At 56.9% G+C, this 15,751-nt stretch overlaps 1 protein-coding gene across 1 annotated transcript in view; it reads left to right on the plus strand.

Annotated features, from left to right (window-relative positions):
- HTT (huntingtin) overlaps window positions 1–15,751 on the plus strand; it is a 114,001-nt gene that overhangs the window by 77,862 nt on the left and 20,388 nt on the right. The window contains exons 41-50 of the mRNA XM_040966451.1: window positions 3,421–3,628; window positions 6,300–6,435; window positions 7,095–7,274; window positions 7,354–7,530; window positions 7,736–7,812; window positions 9,922–10,060; window positions 10,728–10,850; window positions 14,247–14,460; window positions 15,068–15,213; window positions 15,479–15,656. Of these exons, the coding sequence (XP_040822385.1) occupies window positions 3,421–3,628; window positions 6,300–6,435; window positions 7,095–7,274; window positions 7,354–7,530; window positions 7,736–7,812; window positions 9,922–10,060; window positions 10,728–10,850; window positions 14,247–14,460; window positions 15,068–15,213; window positions 15,479–15,656 (1,578 nt within the window). The remainder of the gene's footprint in view (window positions 1–3,420; window positions 3,629–6,299; window positions 6,436–7,094; window positions 7,275–7,353; window positions 7,531–7,735; window positions 7,813–9,921; window positions 10,061–10,727; window positions 10,851–14,246; window positions 14,461–15,067; window positions 15,214–15,478; window positions 15,657–15,751) is intronic.

Here is a 15,751-nt window from a genome sequence, read left to right on the forward strand (position 1 = left end):
AAAGTGGCTCTCCCGTTTCAGACTCAGTGTAGGAGAATCACAGTTGCCACGAAAAATATTTGGCCTTCAGTTTGCAAAGTGTGGGCTGGAATGGGTCTGAGTGTCCCGAGAGGGACAGGTTTATAGTGACAGTGGGGTACAGCCACCAGGTGGCAGCACTGACAGCCCTGGGCATCTGAAGCTTTCCTCAACCAGGCTGAATACTGGGGGAAAATGCCAGGTCTGTGTGGGGTCTGTGCAGACCCTGCTTCAGGTCCTTGTTCCCCAGAAATACCGGGTGGCAGCTGTGGCCTCAGGGTTCACACTGTGCAGAGATGGAGACGGACCAACAAGTGGGTTAACCTGTGTGTGAAATGAGCCAGGGTTACATGAAGAAACTTCCTGGTCCAGGTAACCCACTCAAGTCACGTGGGTGTTGGTGTCTGAGGGTTCCCCACAGGCAATCCTGTTATGGTGGTTGTCACTGTGGCTGCTTTTAAGCTCCGGCCTGTGGGCACAGTAAGGCCCTTCTTCAGAGTGGCTTTTCGCTTGGTATCCGTGTCCCTTTGCGCCTGCCAGCCAAGCACTTGCCAGTCTGGGTTGGGGATGGGGTGGGGATTGCTTCTGCTCTAGTTCTCTCCACTGGGGACAAGGGGCTGGCTTCATCTGCATCGGGTGAAGACCCAGGCCAGGTGGCTTCTGGCACTTCCACCACTCTTGTCCTGCTGCCCGTGCCAGGGCCAGCATTTCTGCCCTTTAGGCCACAGTGGGATCATTGGGAGGAAGAGGAAGTGGTTCTTCCCTCTGGGATTCCAGGTGAGGGGTGATGGCAGGAGGGGCACCGTGGGGCCCAGGGAGCGAGTTGTGCAGCACTTGTGCTCTCACGCTGACTGGCCCCGGGTGGCGCTGCTGCACATGGAGCGGCCCTGTGGCCAGGCCGCCCTGTGCTGTGGGCGGAGTGGAGCAGTGCCTGCCTTGGTGGCTGAGATGGGAAATGCACCGGGGCCTTGAGGGATGCTAAGCCTGCCTCTGCCGCCTGCCACCTGCTGCAGGCACTGTTGGCAAGTCCTGCTTGTCCCTTCCCTCCATAATTTCCACCCCCGGTCCTCCCCCTTTGCCCCTCCTGGCTCTCGGCTTCCGTGGTCACCTTCCCAGAGCCTAGGCCCTGCCTGCCACCCTGACTCTCCTGGCACCAAGGCTGCCCTTGGGATGGCCACTGTTTCTTAAGGTAGCCATAGCGGCCAGCGTTTTGGTGTGTGATGCCAGGCCACAGCCTGGTGTGACAGAGCTGGTGTGGGTGACTGCTGTCCTGTGCCCTCGGCACAGATGGCCCTGCTTCGGTCCCTGAGTCCCCGGGGACGTGGTGCATAGAGCACCTTGGAGGCTTCTTCCGTGGTCTCGGCACATCCCCCCCTTGTCAGGCTGCTGCTCGGTTCTGTGACGGCCGCAGGTGCTCCCGGGGGCCCCAGGGCTCCTTTCCTTGCTGAGGAAGGGCGGGAGGAGGTGGAGAAGGCTCCTGTCCCCTCGGGCTCAGGGCCCCGGAGAGGCCAGCCTGGGTGCCAGCTGCCAGCAGTGGGGAAGAATGAATCCCCATCTGTGACAGTTTACAGTAAGGAGAACAGTGAGAACAAGGCGATCATTCAACTGAAGCAGGTGTCTTGATAGGGTTGGTGAGGAACTTTCCAGAGCTTCCTGTCCTCCTGGTGTGAGGACAGGGCCCCTGGCCGGCAGGCTGCCCTGTCCCTGGCCTGCTTCCCCTGGGCCTGGTCTCGGCTTGGGTCCTCTGCTGTCTGGGCATCTCTCGTATGGTTACTGGGCAAGATGTGGCTTCGTCTCTTCACTCCCGCTGAGCGCTGTAGCCGTGTGGGGACGGGAGGCCTCTCCCCTGGCCGTGCTGCCGGCTCCGTGACTGGCCGCTCCCTCTTCCCTGGGCCAAACGCCTGCCGGAGAGAGGTCTCTGCGCCTGCGCACCACGGGCAGCAGCTCCTGCTCCCGCTGCTTCGCCACCCGCAGCCGTCCAGCGCTGCCGACACTCTCAGCTGCCTAGTCCCAGTCCACTCTCCCACCTCCTCTCCTCATCCCTGCCCCACTCACGCGCTCCCCTCCGCGGGCTCACCTCCTTTGTGGTTGGGGTCATTTGTTCGCATCACCTTCTAGGACAGTGGCCTACCAGTTGCTGAACCTCAGCTTTAGCATTGAACTGCGCTTGGCATGGCTGGCTTCCTGCAGGGTTTCCTCCTCTTGTTTGACCAGGCCCTCTCTCACCAGCACCAGGTGACTCCTCACCTCAGCACCCCAAGCAGCCTGTCCAGATTGTCCTCTTTCCTGGGGTGCTCCCCTCCAAAGCCCACCTCCATGACTGTCTGAACTGCTCTCAGCAGTGTTCCAGGAGCAGTGGTGGCCCGTTCTGGTGCACCCCATTGTGCCAGGCCCCAGGCTTGGTTGCTTTGACCCGTGAAGGAGCCGAGGCCCCAGCCAGTGCACCTCTAGGGTCAGCTGTCCTGGGCCTGTCCATCTGCTTTCATAGCCCGTGCTGGCAGTCTCTTAGAGTCCTGCAGCGCTGCTCCTCCGCCTGCGTGTCTGTTAGTCCCACAGGGAGTGGGCAGTGAGGGGGCCACCGGCAGGACGAGGGCTGACAGCTGCTGGCTGCGAGGCACAGGATTGCCTAGGCTGTAGGGTCACAAGATCGTGGAGCTCTTAAGCAGCACAGCCTTTGTTCCTGCCTGTCTAGGGTCCCCTTCTCATTTGGGGTGCAGTAAGATGCTGACTGTATTGGTGCCAGGTGAGCCAGAGGTCAAGGAGAGGTGCCCTGGCCAGAGCAAGGACCCTGCCCTCTCCCTGCATATGGCTCACCATTTTTCGTGCTGTGTCTGCTCTGTGCAGGACTGGCTCCTGGACATGAGCCAACCTCAGGAGGCAGCCTGTATACTGCCAAGGGGCATGTGGAGGGGGACAGCCCCGAGCACCGAGGTGTCCCAGAGCTGGGGCCACCTGTAGCATGGCATGCGGGCGGGCAGCTGTGAGCCTGCCACGTCCGGCCTGCTCGGTGGACGCCCCACATGTCCTGTTTGCTCCCAGGGCTGCATGCAGTGTGGCTTGTGAGCAGCCTGCTCGGTGGACGCCCCACATGTCCTATAGAATATTCCTGTTCCTCGGGTCAGTGTCCGCAGGCCGAGATGGAGCCCTGCTTCCTCCGGGTGGCCCTTGCAGTGATTTGCTACTGAGGACTGCCCCCCTCAGGGCTTGGGGACCTGGGGACATTGGCAGTGCCAGCCAGTGATGGGCAAGACCCTGCGAGAGTCCACTAGGTGGAGCGGGGTGTCTGTGCTCACAAGTCTCGGGATTTCCCAGGTGAGCTCTAGGTGTGCACGGGGTCTTTTCGGCATGGAATCTCAGAGCTGCAAGGTGCTGGACCAAGGGTCTCACTGTGTTTGGTTCTAGGAATGTTCCGGAGAATCACAGCAGCCACCACGAGACTCTTCAGCAGTGACAGCTGTGAGGGCAGCTTCTACACCCTGGAGAGCCTGAATGCGCAGGTGCGCTCCATGGTGCCCACGCACCCGGCCCTGGTACTGCTCTGGTGTCAGATCCTGCTGCTGGTCAACCACACCGACCACCGCTGGTGGGCGGAAGTGCAGCAGACGCCCAGGTAGGGCTGCCCGCCCGCGGTGCTGAGCGGCTGGACACGTGGCTGCTGCTCAGGCGTCCGCGTTCCCCGCTTTCTGAGGCTTAGTGAGGTCTGCCACACTTGATCTGCCTTCCGTGTACCGTGGGAGGGGACGTGTGGTCCAGCGTGATTCTCTGACAAGTTCTTGCACCGTCCACCTTGTGGGTTCCGCTTGTCAGCGTGGCTGCCTCTCGTTTGATGCTAGTCTCTGAACTGGCTCCACAGCCAGACGTGTCGCAATGCCTTAACTACGTTATGAGTTCAATGTGCTCCTCATAATTCTTAATGAATTAATTATGTGGCAGACTGTGAAGCTACTTGCAAATACCTTATTTTTAATTTTTATTTTTTAACCATTTGAAAAAATGGAGCAGCTGGTGGTGACAGGCGTCTGAGACGTCTCTAGGTGCTCCGGCTTAGACACTGGTGCGCGTGGGGCCTGCAGCCAAGCTGTCCTCGCGCTGTGTGCAGGAAGCTGGGAGCCTGCACCAGGACGAGCAGTTCTGGAAACAGGCATGTGAGTGTCGGAGCTCTTTTGCCCGGGGCTGAGAGCTGGGCCACAAGAGGCCAGTCTGTGGCCCTGAGCGGTCTGCTCTGTGCTGTGGGTGGCAGTCTGCTGAGGAATACAGCTGTCTCCTGCCCCAGCATGGGGCTATGGGGCTTGAGGGTGCAGGCCTGTCCCAGGGGTGAAGACTTGAAACGCCAGGGGGACAGCCACCTGCCTCTTCAGTGTGTGTGTGTCCATCAGTCACAGGACTGCTGACGGAAGGTTGACCCCGGGAGCCCCAGTGCTGCTGGCTGCGGGCCTGCTCTGAGCAGCACAGGAGCTGTGGGCGGTCCCAGCCCTGTCCTCGCTTCCATTGCAGCAGGGACAGGGGCCTAAGCGCTGGTTTTGTGTGTTAATGTTTGTTTATTGATTGATTGATTGATTTGGAAAGTAGAAGAGAAACCTTTCCTCGGCTGGTGTACTCCCCACGAAACCACCCCAGCCAGGGCTGGGCCAGGTCTCAGCCAGGGACCTGGACCTCCCCTGGTGGTCTCCCATGGCAGGGCAGGGGACCCACTGGGTCACCACTCTGATCCCTCCAGGGCAGTAGCTGGAAGCTGGATCTGAATGGGAGCAGCATGGACAGGCACTGACCCTCTGATAGAGGGTCGCTTGGCCAGCAGTGAAGTGGATCTGCAGCCCCTGAGCGTTTGTGTCACAGCAGATGCTGCAGGCCAAGCTGTGCTGGGGCCCGAGTTAGTGCTCGCGTGCGGGAGGACCTGTGAAGGCGTGCACAGCCTCAGCGCAGCCCAGCAGTGCCCACTTGCTCACTGGCCCCTCGGGTGGCTGTGCGTGTGATGGTATTCCGGAGGAATTGGCGGGAGTGAGCAGCTCGGGATGACTCCCCTGGGCGCTTCGAGGTGTCACTATGCTGAAGGGCAGAGTCGTTTGAATGGAAAGAAGCAGCTGTGATTACACGCTGTGACCCTAAGGGATGTTCTAGACCTGGGCTGTGGACAGCCAGAGACTAGGGCGTTACCAGGACAACTGGAAATTGGAAATAAATGGTTTTGTAGTTGACAGTTTTTTGCAAGAACTGGCTGAAGCACTGACAGTGACATTTCCAAAGTATTTATTTATTTATTTTGAGGTTTACAGAGAGAGGAAGAAAGGTATTCCATCTGCCATTTTGCCCCGCAGTGACTGCAGCAGCCAGCACTGGGTCAGCCTGAAGCCCAGAGCTCCTGCTGGCTCTCACACGGGTGTCGGGCCCAAGCTCTTTGACCAGGCTGTTAGCAGGGAGCTGGAGCAGCAGGGACGCAGACGTCGCAGGCTGCGGCTTCACCCACTCTGCCGCCAGGCTGAGCCCAAGGAGACATGTTTTGATGCACAAATGAAGCTTGTGCTAGAGCCCAGCAGTATGAGCACAAGTGTGTGACCTGTGTGCCACGTGGGCAGTGTGCACATGCAGGTGTGGGAGGCGCACACATGTGGTATGGGTTTTTTTTTATTATTAATTTATTTTATTACAAAGTCAGATATACAGAGAGGAGGAGAGACAGAGAGGAAGATCTTCCGCCTGATGATTCACTCCCCAAGTGAGCACAACAGCCAGTGCTATACCGATCTGAAGCCAGGATTCAGGAACTTCGTCCGGGTCTCCCACTCGGGTGCAGGTCCCAAAGCTTTGGGCCGTCCTTCACTGCTTTCCCAGACCACAGGCAGGGAGCTGGATGGGAAGTGGAGCTGCTGGGATTAGAACCGGTGCACATATGGGATCCCGGGGCATTCACGGTGAGGACTTTAGCCGCTGGCCACGCTACAGGTTTTCTTTCTGCCAGTTGAAAGTAGCCGTGGCAGACGGGGGACTTTGTATTTATTCATTCATGCTCACCTGCTGCCTCATGCCACCGGCACGGGCTGGAGCAGGGACGTGTCGGAGCCGGGAAGCGGCTCAGTTCAGGTCTGCCACACACTCAGCGGGCACAGCACGCATTCCCTGCTGCCCGCTGAGCACATGGCAGCAGCAGGCCACGTAGCCAGCCACCCCGGATGCGGTCATGTTCGAAATAACTGTGTTAGAATGGAGCTCAGTGCAGCCCTGTGACATGTGTGTGTGTGTCCTGCTGTGCCAGCAACAGCCCCAGTCCTCTGTTGGTCCTGCAGGCGACACAGTCTGTCCAGCACCAAGCTGCTCGGGCCGCAGGTGTGTGCAGAGGAGCCCGCTGCGGCAGCGGGCCTTGGAGTGTGCAACAGAGAGATCGTCCGGAGGGGGGCGCTCGTCCTCTTCTGCGATTACGTGGTGAGTTTGAAGAGGGCTGTGCGGGGGCCGCCCTGGCGCTGGGTGGGAGCTGGGCCGCCGGTCACTGGAGTCTGCTGCTCAGACCTCACGCACGTCACTCCTGGCTGCTTTGGGCCATGCAGTGTGCTGCACTGTTCACTTCAGAGAAGCCATGGAGTAATGCATAATCTTACCAACAAGCTAAGGAGGTCGGCCTAGTGGGGCTCTGGTGTCTAAATTTATTTACAAATTAAGATGTTTAAGTAAGCTCTTGTTTGAAATCCTTTTTAATGAAAATTCATTTGAAAGGCAGAGTAAGGGGAAGAGAGGAAATTAGGGAAAGAGGGAGAGAGTGATCCTCCACCCACATGTTCACCCCCAGTGGGGATGGCAGTTTTTAAAAATTTATTTATATCATTGGAAGACGGTTACAGAGGAAGAGATTGTCCATGCACTGATCATTCCTCAAATGGCTGCAACAGCCGGGGCTGAGGCCAGACTGGGCCAGGAGCTCCATCCAGGTCTCCCACATGGGTGCAGGACCCCAGACACCTGGGCGCATCTGTGGGAAGCTGGATCAGAGGTGGAGCAGTGGGACTCGGGCTAGCCCTTGTCGGGGACGCTGGCGCTGCGCCCCAGGCCAGCCTTGGCAGTCGGGGTGACGTGGGCTTGTTCCGCAGTGTCAGAACCTGCATGACTCCGAGCACCTGACGTGGCTCATCGTGAACCACGTCCAGGACCTCATCAGCCTGTCCCACGAGCCTCCCGTGCAGGACTTCATCAGCGCCGTGCATCGCAACTCTGCAGCCAGCGGCCTGTTCATCCAGGCTATCCAGTCCCGTTGTGAAAACCTCTCGACCGTAAGTCAGTGTCCTTGCAGACACGGGACTGCCGGGTCCTCAGTCGGAAAGATGCTAATTGCTCATCGTGTTCCTTCAGCCAACCACACTTAGGAAGACCCTGCAGTGCCTGGGAGGGATCCACCTGAGCCAGTCGGGGGCTGTGCTCACACTGTACGTGGACAGGCTGCTGTGCACCCCGTTCCGCGTGCTGGCACGCATGGTGGACACCCTGGCCTGTCGCCGAGTGGAAATGCTCTTGGCTGCAAACGTGCAGGTACTGATGCGGGCCTGGCAGTGCCCTGCTGACAGCTCAGCAGGGAGGGTGGCCAGCTCGGGAAACGGGCACTGTGCGTGTCTCGTTCTTGTCCTGTTTGTCTAGTCACTCAGTGGTATCCACACACCTCCTTCTCTTCTCTAAAATGGATGTGGGGTTGGCCTGTTGTGTGGTATAAACCCACTAACATGTTCTTGCTGTTTAGAGCAGCACGGCCCAGTTGCCAGTGGAAGAACTAACCAGGATCCAGGGATACCTGCAGAGCAGCGGGCTCGCGCAGAGGTAATGCTGGGTACGTCAGATAGCTCGGGATGAAAAGATCTGTCTGTACGGGGGGATGGGAGGCTGGGCGAGCTCCCTGGACGGGCCCAGTGCAGGCCTGGATGGTGGGGGGCTGGGCGAGCTCCCTGGACAGGCCCAGTGCAGGCCTGGATGGTGGGGGGCTGGGCGAGCTCCCTGGACAGGCCCAGTGCAGGCCTGGATGGTGGGGGGCTGGGCGAGCTCCCTGGACAGGCCCAGTGCAGGCCTGGATGGTGGGGGGCTGGGCGAGCTCCCTGGACAGGCCCAGTGCAGGCCTGGATGGTACGGGGCTGGGCGAGCTCCCTGGACAGGCCCAGTGCAGGCCTGGATGGTGGGGGACTGGGCGAGCTCCCTGGACAGGCCCAGTGCAGGCCTGGATGGTGGGGGACTGGGCGAGCTCCCTGGACAGGCCCAGTGCAGGCCTGGATGGTGGGGGACTGGGCGAGCTCCCTGGACAGGCCCAGTGCAGGCCTGGATGGTGGGGGACTGGGCGAGCTCCCTGGACAGGCCCAGTGCAGGCCTGGATGGTGGGGTGTCGGCCTCATCTCAAGTACTTGGGCTTGACATTCTGAGACCCCAAGCAGTGGCACAAGCCTGTGGGGTGAGAGGGGACGTGCCTGCACTCCTGGAGGGCAATACTTCATTAAGGAGATGGGCCAGTTGTTGTCATGCCGGAGTTGTATCTGTGTCTTAGCACACTTCTCTCTCCTCAGAGCTGATGCCCAGCTCATTTGTTGACAAAGTCTTGGCGTCTCAGACATCTGCACCTGTGTGATGGTTACCTGTGTCCATGAGTGCAGAGTTAGCTTAGAGAAGTTCTTACTTGTATCCCTGCAAGGGCTTGTGGTAATGTGTGTGGGAGAGAAGGTTGTTGTTGGGCTGTGAGTTTGATCTCGCCTTGGGATGCCGTCTGGGAGGCAGGCAGGCCTCGGCTGGGCTGACTGTCGTTTGCAGGGCCAGGCTCTTTTGCAGTTTGTCTTGTGAAGTGGCCGTCCATGCACCCACCAGGAGGTCAGACAGGCCCTGGGGTCTCTTCCCAGGTGAGGAAGGTTATAAAAGATTGTGGAAATCCTGTGTCAGAAAACATGGTTCTTTTCTTGGGTAAAATGGCCATAGATGGTTTAAATTGCCTCTCTTCAGGAAATAGAGTAGAATTTGTTTGTTTCTAAGATTTATTTTTATTGTAAAGGCAGTTTTATAAAGTGAAGGAGAGTCACAGAGAAAGATCTTTCATCCACTGGCTTCCTACCCAAGTAGCTGCCATAGTCAGAGCTGCGTCGATCCGGAGCCAGGAGCCTCTTCAGGGTCTCCCTCGCGAGTGCAGGGTCCCAAGGCCTCGGGCCGTCCTCCACTGCTTTCCCAGGCCACAAGCAGGGAGCTGGATGGGAGGTGGGGCAACCAAGGCATGAACCAGTGCCTGTATGGGATTCTGGCAGCTGCAAGGTGAAGATTTAGTCGCTGAGCCATTGCACAAGACCCTGGAGTAGTTTTCGTGCAACTTTCAAGTAGGTGATCTTGAGTGGGACAAACACTGTACAAAGTAGAACTAGTCTCGGGCCTAATTTTGCTTTCCTGGCTGTTAATTAGAATCTGTCTCTGAAGATTAGTGAGTTTTAAAAAGAGCATCTTGGGCCCAGCGGCGTGGCGTAGCAGCTAAAGTCCTCATCTTGAATGCACCGGGATCCCATATGGACGCCGGTTCTAATCCCGGCAGCCCCACTTCCCATCCAGCTCCCTGCCTGTGGCCTGGGAAAGCAGTGGAGGACGGCCCAAAGCCTTGGGACCCTGCACCCACGTGGGAGACCCGGAAGAGGCTCCTGGCTCCTGGATTCAGATTGGCGCAGCACCGGCCGTTGCGGCCACTTGGGGAATGAATCATCGGACGGAAGATCTTCCTCTTTGTCTCTCCTCCCCTCTGTATATCTGACTTTGTAATAAAAATAAATAAATCTTAAAAAAAAAAGAGTATCTGTCTTTGAGAACTCACTAATACATCTTCCTTATGTCCTATACTTCTAGAATCCTTGTTTGCAGAGTTGAAATTAAGCCAAAGGGTGAACTGTACCATCTCTCATATGTGTTTGGTTTCAGACACCAAAGGCTCTATTCCCTGCTGGACAGGTTCCGTCTGTCCACCGTGCAGGACTCGCCTAGCCCCTCACCCCCGGTCACGTCCCACCCGCTGGATGGGGATGGGCACATGGCCCTGGAAGCAGTGAGTCCAGATAAAGTAAGTGTCCAGCATCCCTGTGTGATCCTGGGGCTCGCGTGGAGCTCCTGGCTCCTCTGCCCCCTGCGTCTAATGCAGACTGCGTAGGGGGGACTCAGTGCACTGTGATGTGTGGACGCCCAGCCTGGTCACTGGGCGCCACGTGGAGACACGGTGGGGCCTGGGGGTTGCAGAGGGCGTTGGCGTGGACTCTCACAGCAGGAGCGTGGTGGGTGTGCCGCCAGCTGCAGCCACACAGGCCGTGTGGCCCTTGGGCTGTGAACAAAGGCTGCACTGCCAACAACCCCTTCCTGCTCACACCTTGCAGTGGGGACCAGGAGAAAATGCTTGAGTTTCAAAAACCAGTAGCCCAGTGATAGGAAAGTGAGGATTATGTCCTGTGTTCTCCCCTTTCTGTGAGGACGCCATGGAGACGAGAGGGCAGGCACCTGTGCAGGGTGACAGGTGGCATGCGGGCCAAGCAGGGCTGATGACCCTCAGGATTCCAGCTTACAAGGACTGCTGCAAGTCCCCGAGGTGAAGGAAGTAATGGTGGGGCCCCATGCGTAGCAGCAAGTCCACAGGAAAGCCCTGAGGTGTGGCGTTCTGCAGCCCAGGACCCCACCCAGGGAGAAGCCCCTCAGGTACTTGTCCATTCACATTCCCTTCTGCCCATTGTCCTTCCTAGGACTGGTACATTCGTCTTGTCAAATCCCAGTGTTGGACCAGGTCAGATTCGGCGTTGCTGGAAGGTGCCGAACTGCTGAAGCGGCTTCCTTCCGAAGACTTGACAGCCATCATGATGAACTCGGTATGAGAGCAGTGGGCAGAGGAGATTTCGTTCAGGAGTGGGCACAGGAGGAGGACAGAGCACTACAGACCCACACCAGGGAGTCTAAAGAGCATTTAACTAGGAGGGCCAGGGAGACAGAGCACCTGGGACCCTGGGTGTGCATAGAGCCTAGGTCTGTATGAGTGTGAGAATTCCTATGTCCACGTGGGTATGTGGAGCCCTAGGTCCACGTGGGTGTGTGGATCTCTATGTCCACGTGGGTGTGTACCCCAACTTCCACTACGTTATGTCACCATGATGTGACCTTTAGCAGGCGCACATGGAGGGTTGTGTTCTGGGATAAGACACAGGATCCTAACGAGGCCAGCTTGGTCTTTAGCCACAGTATAATCCAGAGGGGCAGGTGTTAACCTCATCCTCTGTGAGCTTGAGGAGAAAGTGGGGGTTAGGTTGACTCTGGAGAGGAAGGTGCGGCTGCCTTGGTGTCAGCGTGTGAGCTCAGTAAGGAACTCCTGCTGCTGTGTTGGTGGCGCTCTGGTCCCTCGCGAAGCATCTTGCATCCCCCCTCCTCTCCCCTACCCTACCTCCAGGCTCCCCCTCCTCCCCACTCCATCCTCACCCCTTCATGTTGAAAGGCACTAGCCAGGAGGTCTGCGACTCGTGGCTTTTCCTCAGGAAGGGTCTGCAAGGAGTGAGGCCTCCTCCCTTCTGGGCTGCTCGGCTGCGACCTTAGCCACGTTCCTTCTGAGGCTGGCTGGGGCGGGCTCAGACTGGTGCAGCCCAGCCTGGTTGCACCACCGAGACTGAAGAAGAGGACTCCAGAAGGCAGGGCTGGTGCATTAGTCAGCCTTTTAACTGGGTAAAACATTCAAGCAGATCCCCTGGGGGAAGGGGGTTTTATTTGTTTGTTCATTTTTTAAAGTTGTTTACTTGAAAGGCAGAGTCACGGAGAGAAGGGGAGAAACCTTCCATGTACCAGTCCACTCTCCTCATGGCCATCGTGTCCGCTGGGCCACGTGAAGCCAGGACCCAGGGACCTCCTCTGGTCTCTAACCCAGGCATTCAGGCAGCTTCGGCTGCTTTCCCAGGCACCAGAAGGGGATTTGGAGGGCACTTCAGGTGCTCATGTGGAGTGCCGACGTGGAGGAAGGTGTGTGGCAGCATACAGTTGGGAGGGGCACGGGCCGTGGTCTGGTGTCTGATGAAGACAGACACATGCGTGGAGGCCACCTGGTAAACCTGGACACGCAGAGGGCAGGAGCTGTGCTCGTCCAACCAGCGGCCTTGGGAGGGTCAGCCCGGTGACCCTGGGACTCCCACCGGGCTCCTCAGCAAGATCCACCCCAATTCATCAGCCATAAACAGAGTCTGTCCTTTTGAGACATGGAACCTCCTCAGACACACGTGCGGTCAGACCGAAGCAGGGAGCACCCGTCGGGCGCACGCGGGGTCAGACCGAAGCAGGGAGCACCCGTCAGGCGCACGCGGGGTCAGACCGAAGCAGGGAGCACCCGTCGGGCGCTCGCGGGGTCAGACCGAAGCAGGGAGCACCCGTCGGGCGCACACGCGGGGTCAGACTGAAGCAGGGAGCACCCGTCGGGCGCACACGCAGGGTCAGACTGAAGCAGGGAGCACCCGTCAGGCGCACGCGGGGTCAGGAGCACAGAGCCTGCTGCCGGGTGGTCATGTCAGTTGCTGTGAGACGGGAATTAGCCCACAGTCAGATCATAGAAAGACCGTGCAGGGACAATGCTTAGTGACCAGTAGTGGCTGCAGGGGCTCCGTCACAGGAAGGCCCATTTTGACTTTTGTGGATATTGAACTCAGATGGATAGTCTACTTTAAAAATGATGACCAAAAAATCAGGCTGGAAGAAAATAAAAAGGCAAAACAATATAAATTCTCCTAAGCTTGTTAATTTTCTAACTGAGATTTTGACATTTATATGGTACTTTGCTTTTGAACTTTTTTTCAAACATTAGAAATGTTTTGCGTTTACTGATTTCTTGAATGACACATTAGTCTTGATTTTGTATTTTTATCAGTTTAAATGTTTTAGAAATCATTTAATGAATAAGTTGATTTCTAGCCAATTAAAAACCGTTGCCTTGATGCCTACATGCCATCTGGGTGTCTGTCTGTGTCCCAGCTGCTCCCCTTCTGACCCAGCTCCCTGGTAAAGCGCCTGGGAGCGCAGTGGGGGACAGCCTAAGGGGGTCCCTGCAGCCGTGAGAGGCCCAGAGGAAGCTCCTGGCTTCAGCCTAGCTCAGCTCCCACTGTTGCAGCCATTTGGGGATATAATATTTCTCTTTGTGTGTTTGTAAACAAACAAACAAACAAAAAACCACCTTTAAGCCCTGCACAGTGGCCCCGTGGCTAAATTCTCACCTTACACGTGCCAGGATCCCATATGGGGCGCTGGTTTGTGTCCTGTCGTCTCTGCTCTACTTTCCATCCAGCTCCCTGCTTGTGGCCTGGGAAAGCAGAAGAGGGTGGCCCAAAGCCTTGGGATCCTGCACCTGCAGGGGAGACCCAGAGGAGGCTCCTGGCTTCAGATGGGCTCAGCTTCAGCCAGCATAGCCACTTGGGAGTGAACCAGTGGACGGAAAAACTTTCTCTCTGTCTCTCCTTCTCTCTATAAATCTTATTTTCCATACAAATTAAATATATCTTTTAAAAAACTACTTTAAACATGTCAAAAATAATTATTTCAAAATTAAAGTATCAGAGAGTTTAGAAGTAAGGGAATGTTTTTCAAAACATTGTTTTTTAAGGGAAAAAGAAGTAAGGGAATTGTTTTTTAAAGTTCATGGAGACTGGAATTACAAGGTACACTTGGACCAGGCCTTAGGCTGGCGGTTGAGGTCTTACTTGGAATGCCCGGATCTTGCTCTGGGATCAGCTCTGCCCCCGTCCTGGCCGCCTCCTCTCCGCCCTGGGTAGCCGCAGTGGTGGCTCCTGTAGTTGGGTCGCTTCCCCCCACCCCGGGAGCCACGTTGGGGTCTAGCTTCAGCCTGGCCTGGTCCCGGCTGTTTGGAGCATTTGGAGAGTGAACTAGCAAAGGGAACCCTGGCTGGTTGTCATATTGCTCTCTCTAATAAGTAAGAGAAACAAATTTTTAATAAATTAGAAATAAAACAATTTCACATTGGTATAAACATTTTGAAATTCATATGAGGTTTTTAGAAATTCATAAATTAATACTGTGCCTGGATCTCAAATTTTTTGTATAATTAGACTTCCTTTTAATTCCATGTTTTATGAACTGTTTGAAATACCTTTTTTATGCAGTGAATTGAGCGTATGTGAGATGGAATTGTTGATGTTCTTTGGTATAACATCATCCTTTATTGTTTTTTCTTGTCTGATTGAAAGATTATAATCTTTGTTTAACCCTTAATGCTTCAACTTTAGGAATTCAACCTGAGCCTGTTAGCTCCGTGCTTAAGCCTCGGCATGAGTGAGATATCCAGTGGCCACCAAAGCCCACTTTTTGAAGCAGCCCGGGCAGTGACCCTGGACCGGGTGGCCAGCCTCGTCCAGCAGCTGCCTGCTGCCCACCAAGCCTTCCAGCCCTTCCTGCCTGTAGAGCCCACAGCCTACTGGAGCAAGATGAGCCGTCTGTTTGGTAATTCAGACACAACTGCAGGTTGCAGGGCGCCGGCGGTAGTTTGTACTCGGCAAATGCACAGTCCTTGCGTTGGATCTAGTACGTGGAGAGCACTTGCCAGGATAACCAAGGAGCAACACTGGGCTTCTAGCTCTGCGACTTTATCAGGGTGCAGGCTCGTGAGGAGAGTGGGGCTAGACTTGGGGTGTGCAGGTGGGCATGGCTGACGCTTTCATCCGGTCGTTACAGGCCTCAGCGCCTGCCACTCAGAGGCAGGGTCTGTGCTGCTTGTCTGTACTCAGGCAGAGCCTGCGGCCTCTCCGGTGGAGGCTTGTCTGTGCTAGAGCCTGCGGCCTCCCCGGTGGAGGCTTGTCTGTACTCGGGCAGAGCCTGCGGCCTCCCTGGTGGAGGCTTGTCCGTACTCGGGCAGAGCCTGCGGCCTCCCCGGTGGAGGCTTGTCCGTACTCGGGCAGAGCCTGTGGCCTCCCCGGTAGAGGCTTGTCCGTACTCGGGCAGAGCTTGTGGCCTCCCCGGTGGAGGCTTGTCTGTACTAGAGCCTGCAGCCTCCCCGGTAGAGGCCTGTCCGTGCTGCTGGCTGCAGCCCCACAGTGGTCTTGCCTTCCAGGAGATGCTGTACTCTACCAGGCCCTGGTCACGCTGGCTCGGGCCCTGGCGCAGTACCTGGTGCTGACCTCCAGGCTACCTGCCTGTCTGCACCTTCCTCCGGAGAAGGAGAGGGACACAGTGAAGTTTGTAGTGATGACACTTGAGGTAAGCAGCAGCTTGGGAGCTGGGGTCCCCAAATGGAGCCCCCAAAAGAAAAGGAAAAAGATGTGTCTGGGCATAGTAGGCATTCTGACAGAGTGGGGCCTGGGAACTTTGCAGAACTTTGGGAACTGGCCGGAGAGATGTGGGTATGTGTGCAGTGGCCAGGAAGCACAACCCTGGGCAGCTGGGCCCCGCTGGCCTCTGCACAGACGCTTCCCTCCCAGGGGCTGCTGGGAGGAGTGTATGCACAGGTATTGTCTCCCCACAGGCCCTGTCGTGGCACCTGATCCACGAGCGGATCCCACTGAGTCTGGGTCTGCAGGCGGGACTGGACTGCTGCTGCCTGGCCCTGCAGCTGCCCGGCCTCTGGGCTGTGGTCTCCTCCGCCGAGTTTGTGACCCACGCCTGCTCCCTCATCCACTGCGTGCGCTTCATCCTGGAAGCTGGTAAGTGCATGCCGTCCGTGACAGGTACTGGCAGGCAGCAAGGAATCACAGGCGCCTGCATGGTGTGAGTTACTGAGTCAGGAACTGGGCTGCGT

This window comes from Ochotona curzoniae, unplaced genomic scaffold, assembly GCF_017591425.1.
Source record: "Ochotona curzoniae isolate NIBS_2020 unplaced genomic scaffold, NIBS_Ocur_1.0 scaffold_4505, whole genome shotgun sequence".
Lineage (NCBI taxonomy): Eukaryota > Metazoa > Chordata > Mammalia > Lagomorpha > Ochotonidae > Ochotona > Ochotona curzoniae.